This window comes from Hesperophylax consimilis, chromosome 18 (genome assembly GCF_061612785.1).
Source record: "Hesperophylax consimilis isolate HC1 chromosome 18, BYU_Hcon_1.0, whole genome shotgun sequence".
In the NCBI taxonomy this organism is placed as follows: Eukaryota; Metazoa; Arthropoda; class Insecta; order Trichoptera; family Limnephilidae; genus Hesperophylax; species Hesperophylax consimilis.
The window spans coordinates 10,271,243-10,290,552 of NC_142853.1; the positions used below are offsets into that span (position 1 = coordinate 10,271,243).

The 19,310-nt window shown below is 35.5% G+C and overlaps 2 protein-coding genes across 3 annotated transcripts in view; one reads left to right on the forward strand and one right to left on the reverse strand.

Moving 5' to 3' along the window:
* Positions 1-253: 253 nt before the first annotated feature.
* Positions 254-6,402, forward strand: Aven (Apoptosis and caspase activation inhibitor). Its single transcript, XM_089642385.1, has 5 exons — positions 254-376; positions 1,851-1,987; positions 2,796-2,995; positions 4,909-5,473; positions 6,177-6,402. Exons 1-5 carry the CDS (start codon positions 351-353, stop codon positions 6,299-6,301), a joined length of 1,053 nt encoding a protein of 350 aa, XP_089498511.1. The 5' UTR covers positions 254-350; the 3' UTR covers positions 6,302-6,402.
* An 11,277-nt stretch (positions 6,403-17,679) lies between these two features.
* The window catches only part of LOC149415338 (acid phosphatase type 7), a 45,020-nt gene continuing 43,389 nt past the window's right edge, over positions 17,680-19,310 (reverse strand). For both annotated transcript variants that reach the window (XM_089642546.1, XM_089642545.1), the window contains exon 10: positions 17,680-18,922. In XM_089642546.1, coding sequence (XP_089498672.1) covers positions 18,803-18,922 — 120 coding nt within the window. In that variant the 3' untranslated portion in view covers positions 17,680-18,802. The remainder of the gene's footprint in view (positions 18,923-19,310) is intronic.

A 19,310-nucleotide genomic window follows, 5' to 3' on the forward strand; every position in this document is an offset into this window, starting at 1 on the left:
CTATCATTTATTATGCTTTGAAGTGAAAAGAATTGTGAAGTTGGAAAACCGACTCTTTAAAGTTTTGTTGTTAAATATAAGTTCTCGTTCTCCGGAGTCCGGAGATTTCAAATATGGCCCGGGAATTTCAATATTGCCATAAGTTCTAATTCTAAAGTAGGCGTAGATAAGTACTAAAAATAAATCTTGAAATATTTTCTTAATTCCTCACATGGCAATAAACAAATGCTTGACAGCTGTCATAATGTTTTGAGGTTAATCCCAGAAAAAAAAAACAGTTTACATGTTTTTAAAGCAGATTGAGCCTTATGTCTTACAATCTTACGTGAGCAGGATTAAAATACTGAAAAATGTCTGATAAGTCAAGAAATAGAAAGTAAGTAAAAAGTTTTCTTACAATAACGTTCAATAAGAATATATACCTGTTCAATAAACTATTATTACAAAAATGCAATTCTGTTTACTGAAACAGCAAATAAAAACTGTCGCTTGGTCTCTTGGACTCTCGTGAAATTTGTACAGAATTTTTTGTTTTGAATTTATAGGTCAATGCCACAATTTCCATCAGAAACTATGTGGTATTCAAATATCTTTTGTCAAAAAATGAATTTTGTGAGTTCCATTTTTTTCTCAACTCTTCAGTAATAAAAGAGGTGTTGAAACCAAAAGGAATCATGTTCAGGTTCAATGTAGTGTAATTTATAAGGCAGATGAGAGACCACAGCTCAGGATTATGGGACTAGTGTTCTGTCTAGTAGGTAGGAAATCAGTAAATAAAAGAAGATGAGCTTTATAAAACTATATTGTAGCCATCAAAAAAACAAAACATGGGAGTGCAAATTTATACCAATGAAAGGTTAGGATTAAATTTATACCAATGTAATATTAAGAATACAAAACATAAACATACCAGATGGACTCCTGGACACACTAAGCTAACTAAACGAAGCCGAATATTGTAGGAAAACATCGGATGACGAACGAAATTTTGGTTCGTAGAGATAAACGGTCCTGGGACGGGACTTCCGACCTAAAATAAAGATAAAAGATACACTATATTTATATTAATCTAACAAAAAATCTAGCACCGCTTATGAAAAGGATAGCCATTCAAATAATCTTTTCTACAAACGAAATAGCTGCCCGCTGAAGTATGTCCACTGGACTCAGTTCAGTGAAACTGTGCGCATTGTCTTAGTAACTTATATTTCTCAATTAATTAATCCAAGATTTAAACTCTGGTTAAAAATACAACTTAAGGCGAAGCTTAATGCCAAATCATTATTTTGATTACTCTTTATAACGAACTGGTGTGCATTATGAATACCAAAAAATATGCTTTAGATAAACTGAAGGTTTTTTCTATCGCTTCACTTGAGTAGAATACAAATAAAAAAATAAATTACTCAATAAAAAATATAAATGTAAACTACTAAAATAAATATTTTTTCAAGCGAAATGTATGAACGCATAAAGGAAACAACTTTTAAAAAATACAGTATTATAGCTAAGATTATCTGTGACAGTTTCACTTGATTAAATTTTTAGCTTTCTTATAAAATTATTTATAAAATAAATAAAAACCAGTTTTTTGCTTGAAATCGAACGTTTCTAGACTACGTTTGTCAAGCGATTTTAATGCCTATTACCTACGATATAAGGTATACCAAGAATATATACATTTTTGGCTTGTAGCTTCCTCTTAATTTCTTCATAGGTAAATGCAAGGGTTTGAATTGAACCTTTTTGTTTATTTATTTGACCTTGAGCTCTCGTTTTGATTGCATAGTGTAATGTAACATAATTTAACTTCTGCAGAACATCGCTCTATTTGTATTTTTTTTATCCAGGGGTCAACCAGGAGCCAAAAGCGATAAACCTTACAAGGGGAACACAAATACTAAAGGTGAATCCAAAGACCCAAAGAAACCATTTCGAGAACTCCAAACTCAAAACAAACGAAGCCAAGATTCTAAACCAGTTGCAGGTAATCTTTTTCTTTAAAATGAATGGAATTGTTATTGAAAAAAGCATCACAATATCTAGTATTGAACTGCTGAGTGCGCGTCATTACTTCAACTTTGTTTAACAACCCATCATGCTAGTGACCAAATTATTATTGTAAAAGTATTGAAGATCTAAGTTTCAGCTCCCATTCTATAATTTTTATTGTATCGGTTTCAAAGTTTTAATTTCTAATTTATATTCGATCAATACGTTGAATGAATATCTTAACATTTCCTGGCTACTTGAGATAGCCAACTGAATTAATGTTTTCATTATAAGGTATTTCATTTTAAATTATATTTAATTCTTGGTGTGCTGACGAAAAAATCTCCGCGAGCCGTCTGATTCTAATTTCATCATAACTTACATGTTTGTTCATCCACCAGACCATGTGATAATGTGTTTATATATTTATAAAAATTATATATAATCGACCATTATGTCGTTTCCCGTAGAATGGTTAGTTATATTCGGTGAAATGATTTTTTTAAACATATCTTTAAGGATACGCTGGTGTTCAAGAAGTTAATATATTTTCTTTTTTACATACTACCATTTATTTGTATCTAGCGAATGTAGATAAATTAGATATTGAAACTTGAAAATCAGTAGAAAAGTTAGATTATTAAAGATGCACTTTAGATTTATAGCTTTAATTTAATTTTAGAATTTCTATACTTTTACAAAAAATTCATCCTATCACTAGTGTGTAGGACCATTAGTATCAGCATACAAATAAATAAAAAATGTGGATTAAATTTAATATTTTTATCGCTTAATTATTCCAGCCCCGGTAAAACCAGATGAAACTCCCGCAAATGTGGTAGTTACTTTAGATTCCAACCGAGATCCTGATGAAGTCCTCCAAATCAGCGACGGACCGACGAAATACTCCAAGCGTGAGATCAGAAGTAACTGGACCAAGTATGAGCTGCCTGTGGATAATTATGACCTAGTGGAAGAGAACTCTCATGGCGCTGACTTTGAAGTAAGTTTGTAATACTGCTATAACTTTTGCCTGAATATTGACGATATGTGAAAGATCAAACCATGGAAGTCGATCATTTCATAAAAGATGATTGTTGGCCAATGTTTTAATGTTTTCTGATGAGTGTTAATCACCAGTGGTAAGCAACTGTGTATGTAACGGACGTACTGCTCCGGGCTCGGCCGCGGTCGCCCATGTTAAAATCTATCTAATTAAAATTAAATATACTGCCGAAATATGTTCATGTAAAATGTTGTAATGTAAAACCTAAAAAATTGTCAAATATGTAAATACAATAAATGAAAGAGTCAGAGCTTGGCTAGAGGTATACGGGCAGAGAAGTATTGTGAGAGCTGGGGATAAAATCATAATAGCATTTTTAATTCGGGCACGATTATGAGAATTGTGCCTGTACGAGAGGGAACGTTCGGCCACGGCCCGAAGCAAGGGGCCGTGCGCCGTCATGACGTGAGAAATGATCCGCCGTCATAACGTTCCACAGGCGCGATTCTGAGGATCGTGCCTGAACAAAGAAAAGCCGTGGTCGCGTTCGACCACGGGCCCGAAATTACCGGCCGAACGGCGGTAAATGGACCAGCGGGGCGCCGCGATCGCGCCACAACACGGCTCTCGATTCCAGGAATCAAAGAGAAAGTGGGCCCGTGTGAGCGTCGCGCGTCCGCCGGCGGCCTATAAAACGGGAAACAGTCCCTCAGAAAGGCAGATAGCCAGCAACCACCACCAGCTCTACAACTCTCTCTCTGCTCTGCCTTCTACCTCGCTCCGACTTCTGCTTCTACTCGCCTTCTTTTCTTCTGCCCCCTCGCCTCACCCCGGACTACGGACCTCTCTGCCTCTACGGACCCGACCCGGACTCTACAACAAGGACGAGAATCAGCATTTGGACGAGCTCTACAACGGCTACAGAGACGCCCCGCTCTACCCCTCCACGCCACTGAAGGACGACGCCTTACGCCTCCACGGATTGGGATCACCGGCCCATTACAGTCTTGTGTATCTCACTTCGGTCTGATACAGTGTAGTAAATCTTAATTATAACCAAGAAATCTGTATAACTAAAGAACTTAAAACTCTTGAATGGTGATTTTTTAAATTTGCAGTTTTGTGGGAAATTTCTAGGTCGCTGCAACCATTTTCACCTCATAAAAGTCAAAACATTTATTTTATTTAAAAAAAATAATACAAGATACCATATAACTTATTTATTTGGTATTTAGAAATACAAGCCTTAATACAAGATTCAACAAATGCAGTCCTCCGGTGAAGAAGCAACTTTTCCAAACATATTGTATGAGCTTCTACACTAGCGAGCTATGGACGACATACACACAAGGCGTCATGAACACACTCCGAGTACAGTACAACCACGCATACAGAGCCCTATTTGGCCTCCCCTGGCGATGCAGCGCCTCACAGATGTTCACCGAAGTAAGGGTGCATGGGTTTGCTGCTTTAATGCGCCACAGAATAGCCGGGACGAGTCAGCGCTACCAGAGATTGGACAACACTCTTGTCCAGGCCGTTGCCCAGTGGCAGAGAGCACCCCTACACCAGAGATGGAGAATTCACTCAAGCCACCATAAAGCCCTAATGTGCTCATCAATGTATTCATTTTTTATTATTTTTATTTATTTCTTTATTGATTTTCTTTTTATGTATGTATTAACTTAAATGTAAACTTTTATGGCAGGCAGAGCATTGCACACACCGCTCTGTCCAGCTGAAATAAACATTATTATTATTAACCTTCACAACGCTGGCCTCAACGCATTCTATCATCACATCAAACTGCATTTTTGGACACAATGTGGGTGTTTTAGTGTATAACTTTGCGGATCGAGGGGTCACAATCACGGGTTAAAAACAGGTCAAATAGTTTATTTTTCTTTCAGGAACTTCTCCGAATGCCATTATCCAGGGGGGGGCATTTTCAATTCAAGCACGAGAAAACTTGGACCAGTAGCAAGAAGCCTTCTCAGTACAGCGATCTCTTCTCCTTGGATTTGAATTACATCTCCTCTGCGCTCTTGTGTGTACCTTTTTATGAAAGAAATCGACTTGACGCAGCAATTTTCTCCGCTGATCAAGTGACAAGAATGACCAACACCGCCAACAAAAACATGGCAAAATTCAGGAAGAATCTACCTATTGAAAAAGAAGATAAAGAAATCTCTAAAAATATACTGGAAAAATTCATGCAAAAAGATACGGAAAGCAAAACATTGCAGAGTGAAAATATCAACAGTGAGGAATCGTTTGACGATGAAATAATTGAAGATATAAAAATTAATCTGTCAATTGAACCGGTGAAAACATCGGAGCAAAAATCAGAAGTTCAGACTAAGAAAAATTTAGAGGTTCCAGTAAAGAAAATGGAAAATATTGCCATTGAAGAAGATGATGACCAATTGGATGAAATATTAGGAATGATTAATACAGAATCAGACGTGTTGAAAGGTTAGTAAATAAACGTTAAATATTACCTATTTATAATTTTAATTTGCTATATACGTGCCTTCTAATAAACAATAGTATGCCCCACTGTTGTATTTGGCAGCCACTGTTGAGTCTTAAGCCCCAAAGTACCTAAAAAAAACCCTTGACTCTGTGCAGAATCAGGCCGTCTATTTGCTAGATTCCCCTATCTTAACAATCTTTACAGCACAGGCGTCAAATAGGTATGTTGTCCTTGTTCAACCGTTATTATGATGGAAAATGCTGCTGAATAGCCTCATTGATTCCTTCGGCACAGGCGCAGTTGAGAAACACGCCAAATGCGCCCAACATATATATACCGTTGACATTTGTCACATGAGAACGGATCGCTTCTACAACTCATTCTTGAATTCAACAGCTCGGCTGTAGAACGATTTGCTGGCCTCTGTTTCCTCACTTCCATGTTCACTCCTTCTTCTCCTAAAAAAACCCTCCACACAGTATTCCTAAAGATAGGCCCTGAGGGAAAGATTTTATACGTTTAAAAAAAATAACTTTTAAATTAGAATTCGAAACATGGAAAATGTACATAAGTATACATTTAGCAGTACCTACCTAGCAGAGCTGCATTTTGATTGTAAGATTGTGGCCGCTAGTTTGAAGAGCTGTTAAGCATTCATATCGCTTAGGAAATTTTTGTTAATATCTATTTTGTTTTTTGCAGCAAATAGCTCTGTGCCAAAATCTCTTGAAATAGTGACGAGCCCAGCCCAACCTTTGAACCCCACGGTATCGGATGATTTGGATTTAGACAAATGGCTCGACGACTACCTAGATTCTGCAACATGATTCTGAAACAGCTGTGATTATACATATATGTACGTAGCATACTGGCATTTTTCAAATACATACTCAATATTCCCATGCAGGTACTAAATAGCAATAAAAATATTATGTCGAGAATTTCCAATGAATTCATTTTTTGAAAAGAAACACTTTGATACACTTTTATTTTTAATGTGAATATTGTACAAGAGTCTCGACTGCTCCCGAGCCAGTCGACCGTCTGGAGCCAGTGAGACTATGGCATCTGCAATTGGGGCATGTTGTGAGGCTGAAGGTAGTGGGGAAGGGAAGATTATTTCTTTCTCGGCAAGTGCACAAATGCTGAAAAGGGAATCTCGTATATGGACATTTTTGCCAAAGTTTGTACATGTCCCACAATTTTGATTGGATTTTTTATAGTTACATGTTATAGGATATATAGTGAAAAGTTGTATATTTTTTACACGCAACTTTATTAATTTACTTTATTTAGTCAGTGAAATACAACTGTCGAACCTCTATATATTTTTGGGTATGTGGTAGGGTGATGAATGAAAGAGGTTGTGAGTTCACAATGTTTATTAAGTCAGTGAAGTTGCAAGATGACACCGGACCGATGCTCACGCACCTGGTGGACTTCATCGATGGAGAATTCCCCGGGCCGAAGATCAACACTGCGTCGGTGGATGTAGTCAGTGGGGAATCCTCCAGGTCGATGGTCAGCACCAGATTGAAGCGGAGATGAGTTGGTGGAGACTGAACTTGCCAAAATTAATCGTCTAAGATTAATTTTGTGGTGTCTTAAATAGCTTACATAATGTATTTTTGTAAAGTATTCACTTTTTACGAAATTTGGACCTACTTTGAAAAAATCATGTTAACATTTCTGGTATGGAATCCAGTTCTAATATAGGAGCTTTTACTTAGGAATACTTTATAAAATTATAAACAATTATTTTACTGTAATTGTATCAAATTATAATTATAGAACTGCCCCAGCAAAAAAAAATTTCATTTTTTATGTGATAAATTAAAGATTTCCACCGAAGAATCCATATTCTTACCTTCCATTAGTATTTTGGGAGAATTACATATTATGTAGTGCCGTTCCTTATCCAGAATATTCCTTTGTTACAAAGCATTTCTGTTTCTACCCGATTTCGGCTTCTCTTCTCCTCTTAACTTTTTTCAGTGTTAAAATTTCGCGCCATTTGCTGTGCGATTTGCCCCTCTGTGAAATCAACCACAACCGCCAACAGCTAGGCGCACGCACGCAATGAAACAACGCCGTTTTCCTCAATTGACATCATGTTTCTACTGCGAACGGTTCTTTAGTTGCATTATCACAACTAAAATGAAGATTCTGTTTCTTCTCCAAAAGATTTTTACGCAATCTCAGATAATGTTGTGTCTCTCGAAGCGGGTGAAATTCCCTTGTGCGCGAGTGTAAATCGTGATGAACATTTTGTGTTCTGAAAGTTCCTCATGTGAATCCGTAAAGTGTGACAATAAACGAAAAGGTATCGCCGGCGTTCACCAAGCTCCGATAGTTTTTATTCCTTGAACTCTCGAAGTAGGATTCGTAGAGAATGCAGCTTCAGAGAATATGTGGCATAATCCTCGTATTTTTCAAACATTTCTCTTAAATGATCTTTAATGCCTGCACCTTTTCGAGACAGACTCGAGGGTGTTAGAGCGCTTTCAACGGTTTATTAAAAAATATTGGAGCAATGTAAGATAGAACAAAATCATTAAGGACCACCGTGCCGGTCCGGGTTTTAAAGAGATTGAGGTGAATTTTGAGTTGTAGCCATATGATTCTGCGTCTCTTCAATACGCCACAATTGAAAAATCCTCCGCGGCGATGACGCATGCAGCACTCAAGCAAAGGGAACAACGGCAGCAGTCTCTGCAGCGACTGGAGGAATGGGGTTTCAAAGCACAGGATACTGATATAGATCCCTTCCTTTCTCTCTCATCTGTTCAATGAAGAGGTACTCTCTACCCAGTTGCGGAAATTGGAAGGAGTAAAGAATTGTTTTTTGGTCGTTCCCACAGACCAACACTTCCACTGGTCCACCAAAGGAGGGGCCCGGAACAAAAGAGGTAGCAAAACCATTTCAACATTTTCCGACCCGAGATTTCTTTCCATCCTGAGGGGGGCAGACCCCCAAAGAGACCCCTATCGCTCCACCACTGGAGTTAAAAAGGAGGGAAAGGAGAGTAGCAAGCGATCGGTGCGAGGGCAGACCTCTAACCGGCGTTACTACAGGAGTGCACCACTGGAGACCACTAAAATTTCGTGCATTGTAATTACTGAATTACAAAAACAATTGGGCTGCTCTAAATGCTCCCGAAGCTGTTCTAAAAATAATAGGGGAAATAAGAATCCCCTTCTGTACAAAGCCTCTATTATTACGCCAAACTGCCCTAATTTTAAAAAGATTTGTTACAAAGACTACCCCAGCAATGACAAAGAAAACAGTAATCCTCTAAAACATATTGGATCCGGCAGTCAACAACTTTGGTTTTCTTTCCCAAATGTTCCTGGTCAACAAGGTCCTGACAACAGACCCTCAACCTGAAAAGTCTTAGTCACTAATCGGTAAGAAATTTTCTCTTGAAATATCTCGTCAGAAAGTTTCCGGATTTCTCAAATCACATTTTGACTGGATGATAAAAATAGACATATTTCCACATACCAGTTGCAGAGACTCACCGTCGTTTTCTAATGATTATTATGTCACTACATGTCCCCGATGCCTCTCATTTCCCCTCGACCCAGACAGCAGATCATGGCTGGGGCGCTCAGGTGGACGATACTCCGATTACAGGGAATTGGACCGGGGAAGAACAGGGTCGGCGCAGCAATTTTAAAGAAATGTTTCCGATACTAAATGCCTTAAAATACCAGAACAAAGGATTGATAAGTTCTGCAGTTCTGATAATCAGACTAGAATCAGAAAACAGAACAGTTCTCGGTTATTTGACGAACGAAGAAAGGACGAAATCCCTGAGTCTCCTTCATTTGTCCTTTCAGATTTGTCTCAGATAAATACTATAAATCCTGCAAGTTCACTATTTATCAGGTCGGTAAAATGGTCTTGCGGACCACTTGTCCCGGGGATCTTGACTTCCTGAGGGGCACCTTCTGCCTCCCGCAACAGAACAGATATTTCACAAATGGGGCAGACCCACTGTGGACATGTTCACCTTTTTGACAGCTCATGTAGTGGAGCAATATGTAACCATAGACAGGAAAGATAAAGCGGCGGTATTTCAGAATGCTTTCAACAGACCTTGACACTTTCCTCTGGCGTGTAATTCCCCGAGTGCTGGCTCATCTGAACTCCAAAGTGATTTACCTACTAGTAGCTCCCAAATGGACAAAAGTATATGGCTACCAGACCTAAAATAGAAAGCCTTCAGCCTGCATCGGCAGATCACTTCACCGAATCAGAAGGAATTCAATGAATCACAGGGAGAAGCGATCGGGGTGAGGGCAGACCTCCAGCCGATGTTTATATTCAGGAGCCGGGGATGTCATCCTTGACAACCTGTTCAGACCAATCATTCGCCTGAGGGGGGCAGACCCCCAAAGGTCTACCAATTCTGGAATCAGAAGGAGAAGCGATCGGAGTGAGGGCAGACCTCCAGCCGATGCTTATATTCAGCACTACATAATATTGGAGTTTTACCTACCACTAAAACTCTTATTACGTTGCCTTCCTTATCCAGAATATTCCTCATCCCCTGTCTGGTGAGACTACAATTGAGGAAAACGGCGTCGCTTCATCGCGTGCGTACACGCCTAGCTGTTGGCGGCAGTGGTTGATTTCACAGAGGGACGAATCACGCGGCAAATGGGGCGAAATTTGAACACTGAAAAAAGTTAAGAGAAGCCGAAATCGGGTAGAAACAGAGATGCTATATCACCAAGGTATATTCTGGATAAGGAAGGCATCATAATAAGAGTTTTAATTGTAGGTAAAACTCCAATATTATGGTAGTTAGTCCCGTATTTTTTGCACTAGAAAAAAAATCCTGACTTCTAATAATCTGGTATTGGAGAAATAAAATGTAAAAGTAACAGAACTGAAAGCATAAAAAACATGTACTTAAAATACCATAAAATTACAATCTCACTTTTCTGTGAGTCAACATCTGTTTGCCTAAGCAGTAAATTTCTTGAACGGTTAGCACTAGCGTCTTGAAGTTTTTACAACTTTTTCAGCCTCCAATTTCTAGTTAGCGCTATTTTCATCCAGCAAGCTTTGAAATAAATGTATTATGTATGTTATATTACATATAAGTGTAAGACAAGAGGCCATATTTTCAGAATCTCAGGCGAAGACGTCAGGAGGTCTAGCACGGACGATCAATAAAGTCTTACGACAATACGATATTGACTAAATTCTTCATCTATAGTCAGTTAGCGATATTTGCGAGCACGGTCAACAATTGATAAGAAATGTTCAGACGGTCGATAGACAAATTTTAGCGCGGCCTCCACAGTATCAGATAAGCTTCGGTTAACTGTCAATAATGTCAATCTTTATGAATAATAACGTTTATTATGCAAAATTACTGGCTTATTAACGAACAGAGTTGAACTAACGAAGCTCTTGGAATCTAAAGAAGTCGTATACCCGGCGAGATGAATCCATTCGGCCCAAAAACGCTATATTGGTTCAGGCTTACGGAAATGATATTCGTTCACATAACAAGTTATGAATAAAGACATTATTACGTAGTTAACTCTCTATTTAGCGTCAAAAGTAAATGCGGACTGCCAATGCCACATTTAGTTTAGTATTTCAATTCAACATTGTCAATTTATTAATATTTTTATGTAAAACGTTTAATGTATCGTAATGTCAATTCATAGATAATACCTCCAGTGTTGCCAGGGTATATCGATTTCTTATTTATTGCATTATCAACATCAGTCTGGCTATCAACAGCGCGGCCGTGCTCGGGAAATCGCTATAAAGTCATAGTTAGTTACACCTACCGATCCGAAAATGTTAATTTATCGCTTTCACTGTGCTAGATCCCCTGGTAGTAAAGCTATCAATTGATTATTATCATAAAAAAATAGGTAAAAAGCTTGTGATATTAATACATTGATTTATATTTTCATGCAATAATAATAGTACATTTGGGAATGTTTATTATATGTACATAATATTATTATAAATTAAGGAATGGTTTTAAGGTTAATTATTAAAAACAAAGAAAAATCTGATAATATTAATGCATTTAATTTATTTTTTCATACAATATACTAGTGGTACATTTAGGAATGTTAATTTTATGGACATCTTAGAAACTAGAATATTTTTTAAATTGTAAGGTACATGTAACATTTATTTTAGAAGTAACTATGGATTATTAAATATTACTATAAACTTCAAATTCAGGTAACCTTTGGGTAAATTTCCTTTAAGGCTAAAGTCCTTAAATCTGTTTCCATAGAAATCAACTACTCGGGATGTTTGTATAATAATTACATTAGTTTTACTAATTAAAATGTACGTACATTACATGCAACCTATGAATGGGTGTACGCTTTTTTGATCATTTTTAAAACATTCTATACTATATAATACGCAATGTACAATCAAATATAAAAAATTTGAATTAAGACTCGCATTTTATTACTCGTCAAAGTCAAAATAATATTAGAACAGTTTTTAAAACATTATGTTGTTGTGCCGTTTTAAAAACTCGCAAATAAAAAGAAAGCAAAGTGGGAAAAGTTAAATAATTAGCAATTGCTGGTTTAACCCTTTCGCATCGTGACTCCTGTAGAGAAGATTTCGTAAACGTCTATGATATCGGCAAATACCAAAATTCAAAACGGTATGAAACCGTAACCACTCTGCGAAGATGTCAGGCCCTGAGCAGGTGCAATTGATTATCTTTAACAGTGAATGGGTTAAAATACAAATTATTCTAAAAAATAATACCTACAATTATTTTAAAAACTCGATCCACTTTAAATAATAAATAATGTTAATATTTTAGTGCACTCCCCATTAAAACATTTTTCATCTGATATTAGTGCAACTTATTTTGAAAAAATTACCATTGAATAATACATAACAGTTAAACTTAGTGGTGTGATTGGTTAAATCCTGATTAGTGACAATATGAGATGTTTTTTGGAAATAAGCAGTAAAGACGATGGAATCCGCAACAATAAAAATAACTTAAATGCAACTTAAACAAAATATTATTATGTGCTCTCAGTACCAGCATAAAACTAAAGTTTAGAATATAAATTAATTAAGGTTACTGGTATCAAGTCAATCTAAATTATCGCTCCTAGAAAAGAGTGTATGTTAACTAATAAAATCTCCATCAATTCTATAAAAATAATTATAATTTAACTAATAATAACTCTAATATGTAATACCAATGATAAAAAATTAGATTTGGCAAAAAAGGTGGGCCGCTGTTTGGCATTTTCTACGATAACTAGAGTTTTCTACACCAAATAATAAATGTACGTATTATGAATATTTTTACACACATACATATAATATATGTAATAATATATCTACTTCTACTGATTACATATCACACCCCTGATCAAAGATAACAGGTCAAAAAGTAGATTTTTGATTTAATGATAAAGAAAAAATATGTACTTCGTACTTAAAAATACTTAACTAACTAACTAGCCAACCATCACGCCACTCCGCAGGGGTAGGTAGAGAGGACAGACATCCCATCGTAAACATACATCCTAAATACACAAACTCATCCACCTGCTCCAAGTATTCCTCATTCACAACTATATCGCACACTGCTTTCGTACTCTCTCTTTCAAACACCATTACTTTAGACTTACTTACATTCATCATTAACTCAATCTTCATACATACTTCGTTCATCCTAGACACGAGACACTGCAGATCTTCCAAACTATTAACAATCAGCACCGCATCATCAGTATACAACAGGCAACATACTTTCAGATTACTCAAATTCGCACCCAATCCCACCTTTTTTAATTCTTGCATACAATTATCCATGTATAGATTGAATAACCATGGTGACATTACGCAGCCTTGTTTAACACCTTTTGTGATATCAAACCACCCCGTAAAATCACCGTTCACCCTAACACATGCAACGCTTCCCTCATACAGAGACGCAATTGCCTGAGTCAGATTCTTATTCACTCCAAACTTGAACAATACCTTCCATAGCAAAGGCACAGAAAAGTTTCTGGTCTTTTTGCCAGAAACTTCTCAGTGAGTATACGCAATGATCATCATAAAATCTATCATAATATTGATGAAAGAAAATAAATAATGAATATTATATTAAAAGCTTTAACTACAGATGTGATATGTAGTGGCGAGTTACATATCTAAAGTGATGGAAATGTGATGAGAATAAAGAAACATTTATCTACCATATCCACTCGAGCGATTTTTGGCATATTATGCAAGTTTGCAGAAACATTTTGAGCGATCGCTTGTCATAATGTGCCAAATTTATATAACCTAAAAATATGGGATAAACAGCGAAATCTAGGTGGATTCATTGACTTTAAACCGCAGTAAGCAGTTCATATGTTTCTTTATTAACATTTTGAGGAGTGACATTAACCTTTCCCTTACTGTGCTAAAAAAATCCACGCGTTCCGGTGCTGTGTAGTCAATACACATCTCTAAATAAGCGATTTAATATTGGAAAAATATGAATATTCATAGCTAATCGCTTATGTTTATTATATTTTTTTATCAAAAGTGATAATAATTGTAATTTAATTGCTGAAAACATGAAAAAACCGTTGGCAAATGCTAAAAAAACGTGCCAGGGTCCACATCTAACGACATCAATAGCGTGTCATTTCCTTGCACTCTTCGCGAAGCAGTGTCACACGGTTGATTGTATTAGTTTATTTGTTCCCGATTTTTAACAAAAATCTCTGATTTTTAATTGAATTTGACAACTATGTAAAATATTATTTTTTAATTCAGTGCATAAATGTATAACGGAGGAATACCTAAAATCTGAACACAGAATTTATTATATTTATAGAGTTATTAAAGTTATTAGAAGCAATGTGTAGTAAATACACACCACAGATGAGGAAAGGTTAATTAAATCGCTCAAGTGGATTTCAAACATGTATCTTACAAGGACTGTAATGTCATTGTAAGGTTCATCAAAACAATTACATAATAATATTAAAACTTACAACAGCCAGAATCAGATTTAACATCTATTTTGCCATATATATATTTTGTCATGAATTCAATCTCTTAGGTGTGGTTTGGTGGTTTCAACATGAACAACTACTACAAAGGTAGTTTAGTTTCAAAAGTAACATTGTCATGAAATGGCCAATCAGCAATTTGATTTTTTTGTCATTTGATTTATGCTAAACACCACTGCAGAAGCCGATTCGATCCAGCGGTCTTTATTTTTACAGCTGGCGGTCAGTTTCGGTCGTTCAGAAGTGCGTTACGTTATCCATATTGTATTACTTTGAATAATTAGAGCTATGTAAAAATTAATTTGTCATAATTCTATTAATCTATCTACACATCTATTTAATGTTATTGGATCGCAGACACGGAGTGCCGGATCTTTTTCTTATCTAGATCACATTATTACTTTTGTTTGAGCCTTTAAGTAAAAAATAAAAAAGCCATTTATCATACAAAGGAAAGCGGTGCAATGAGAGAATAATGAGAATCATTTACGTGGACGCCACAAAACTTCAACAATTATTAAAAATGTCTAACCATGGAAGATTAAAGATTACACAGCAAACAACCACTGAAGAAATAAACCTATGGAAGTGTGTTGTGGGCGTGCCCGAAGTAAGGATTCCCTTCAGATGAAATCAATCACACCTTTTTTAATACCAAAATTGTTTATTTAACAGATAGTCAACTTCATTGGCTTACCAGGGACCTTTTAGGTATCATTTTATTTTATTTTCTTTCAAATCAGTATTCTTCTAGTGATTTTCTGCTCAGTGACTCTAACCACTGATATTATAAATTGACCCTTATGGATATGATTGGATGGCGCTTAAACCGATGGATTAATGAAAGTTCGGTGGGCAGGGTGTGAAGAATTTCAGCCTGAGATCGTAAGACTGATCAATTTAAAAAAATCTATAATATACAAACGGTGTATTACTTTTTAGATCGATAATTTTTTTTTGTACAACTACAAACACTCTATCCAATTGTTTTATCCACGAGTACGAGCAATATGGCAAGATAGTCTGCCTATTTTGTACGCAGTTTGACAATTTTGTATGATATTTAGTATCAATCAATTAAAACAACATATTAAAATGCCTGAAGTCACAACGCCACATGTGGTCTCTCGTTAGTAGCAAAAGTGGCAGTGAGTATACAGACCTCCTTTCCATGATAACTTAATACAATGACAGTTCAACACACCTTTAAAAAGTGATATAAAGTCATTAAAAGTGTTGAAAAAAAACTAACCTGTAAACCTAACCTATTTTCATCACTATTCATGACTTTATAAAGATGTGTTCAGTTGTCATTGTGTTGAGTTATCCGGTTACCATTTAGGTTTATACAGGGCATATCGGCACGTACCAGACAAACTTTAACCAGCTATTCCTTAGCATATTTGGAGTAAAAAATCTTATGTGCACTTTGCTGTCCGGTAACTTTTTTTTTTTAATAAAAAATTTACTATTCATATTTTCACCACACGTCACCACTGTTTTATCCTTTGTCAAAGTTTGAAAACCCATCTGGCAAATATTTTATTCGAATTCCATTGAATAATGCACGTGTGTACCTATATTGGCGCACTTTTACAATCACAACGAAATGGCACGGCACCATTCGTCTCACTTTTAATTATTATTATTTAGTGTGTGCGAAAGAGCGAAGACGCTTTTTGACATACTTGCTTATAACAGCTGTTGAACACGAAACGCAATGCCAATGACAGTGATGTAGTGTGGAAATTTTATTTTTTTTTGTTTTTAATTGAAAAAAAAATGCTACCGGACAGCAAAGTGCCCATAACATTTTTTACTCCAAATGTGCTAAGGAATAGCTGGTTAAAGTTTGTCGGGTTAGTGCCGATACACCCTGTATATATTATATATTTTTTTTTTTTTTTTCATCCGCTGCTCATCTCACTAGGGAATTGAGTTATTTAGTGTCGAGATGAGCAGCTTTGCAATTATATTCAATGAAATAAGTAAAACACATAACACATTCACACATGGATCACATCGAATATGGGGCTCCTAAGGTGATTCACGACAGAAGCAACGACATGGGCAATCCAAAATCACCACTTAGCCAGTATGGAATTGTTTTTACCATTTTCCTGTGCAGATTCAACGAACCTATAGTTTTTATATTTTCACCGAGCATATTATAAAGCTACGGAGCTTTATAAAAAAAACTCCTCTGTCCATAGGATGTTCTGGTATTTACCGGCTGATACATTAAGGAAGAACCCAATCTAGTGTTGCGCACTTCTTGTGATCTTTTGGCAGTATCAATATGTTGTTGAAAAATTTACAGAGAGCCTGTATTACGTACAACTGCCTTATTGACAAAATTTTACTTTCACTATATAATAACTGTGACGAATACAAAATGTATTGAGGTTTTTAATAGTAATCTTATTCCATGGTTAGACAGTAATAATTAGTAAGTGAAAAAGTGCAAGAAGAGTCAAATAATAAAAGTGGTGATTGACCTAAGGTTCTAACAATAAACTACCAACTACTATCGCTAGTCTACAGTGAGCTTTATAACTAAATCAAAAGCGTTATGTATTTGCTGTTGGTAAAATAAAATAAAACTACACACAACACATTCTTTTAAAATGTACAATAACCAGTTGACGGTGAATAAATACTAGAAAAATATTCATAATTTATTCAATTAAAATAAATTTATTTTGATTTCAAACAATTAAAATTATATTAGTATATTGTCACCGGAATGATGATAACTTTGGTTTAACTCATTTAATACACATTTACGCAATAAAAAAAACTGATTAAATAGATAAACACTTACCATTTTTTTATAACAACAATAATATTGTAACATTCCAAAAATTTATTAATTTCTATCCTCAATTCTCTGTAACATCAGAAAGCATTGCACACCTAGCCACACTATTGAAAATCTCGTCACAGATTTCAAAAAACTGTAATTTATTTTTAACTATCTTGTAAATAGGTGAAAATAAATGTTTTGATTCAAGTCTTTATAATTTCGATGATCAAATGTCAAATATGCTTTATTAAAAAGGTGTTTCAGTAGTATACAAAATACCAAAAATATTAACAAACTTCATAGAAAACATTACCCGATTTATTTTTACCAAACCCTTTTTTTTATTGGACATCAAATATATTTTTGGATGTACATCAACTAATGAAAAACAGATTCCGTTTAACATTATAAATTTTAACACTTTTAGGCACTTTTTACAAAATTTGTGTGAGAATTTAAAGAAAACATTAAATCGAAGTTTGACTGCAGAAATGCCGCAGAAAAATGTCTCAGTAAAATAATTGAGATCAAATTCATTAGAATCAGTTGTCAGCTTGGTCAAGCCAACTTTTACCCTCGTTTGCCTTCATTTACTTTACTTTAATCAATCCAGCCAGAACGACACAACAATAATAAAATATATCATATCGTCGCTGCAAATCCACCAGAACGTATAGACAGGAATTCCCAGCACCACCAAATGTTAAACCCACTAACTAATGATCTACCAGTTACAACGGACAAAACTCTCTAAGACTTGTGCGTGAAATATTAATCAAAATTATTCATACCCATCCTTTTTCCATCGTTGAAAAAAATACTATTTAAAAATGCAATATTCAAAAAATAAATGATTTAATCCAACTAAATAACGTTGGCTCCTGGAATGTATAACAATGGAAAGAAAAAGAAATGTGTAACACATAACTGTGGTTTGTGGTTGCAGAAACACATTTGGCAGAAATATATTTTAAAGGGTGATTTTTCATCTCCCTTGAAAAGTGGCCAAATAATATGTATTACATCGTTGAAGAAGATTATATTAATAAATTGTCTGTCCCAGTGAGACAAGAGATTGTGGGTTCGATTCCCAGTTGTGACCATTATCTTTTTATTTTTCTACGTCTTGCGCTGTTTCATGTTTCGTTCAGATTTATCAATTTTATCTTCTTAAAAGATATATTAAATTGATGGTTATAACCTTCAAAATAAGTTAAAAAGAAAAAGTTGTTCCTGAATATGCATTACATTCACAAGGATGGATTCACATCGCCGATGTATTCTATTTTTAAAACTACCTATATTAAAATGCAACTACTCCATAACTATTTACGTAATTTGACATCTTCAAAAAGATAGCCTTACTAAATTTAATATTTAAACCCTAAAATGGCCAAATGTATAACTTTAAGAATAATTCACATTCAAAAGAATCTACAGGTAAGTATGATATATGTGTTATGTTAGTTATTTTGATATTTTAAAAAGGTGTTTTTGGCTGATTTTTGGTTCCCATGTGTTGTCTCTCGGGATACTTTCCGTGGGAGTCCTTGATAATCCAAAACGAGTCAATCACCTTTCCTTTTTTATCGTCTGAAACCTAAAAATAATAAAAATGTATGTAACAGTTATTGATTATAATGTATAATAAACAAATTTATTTACAGTCCTACAGTCCGACTGGCTCCAAGCACTTGGGGCTCTAATATTTTAAATAGTTCAAATATTGCGTTTTAACCACAAAATTTGCATCCTGATGAAGAAAGAGTTCTTCGGAAACCGGCAATTAAATTTGATGGTTTTAATCATAACTATTGCAAAATCTAGTGAGACAATAAAGCGATCGCCTCTTTCAGATGTGCAGCCTCATCGCCCTGATCCACGCCTCCAGATAAAGCCACCAGTCTCTTGAAACCGTTTAGTTGGCTAGCAAAATCACACTGTCGCATCCCTGATCGCAGTAGTGCCACCGCTTGAGCGACTTCGTC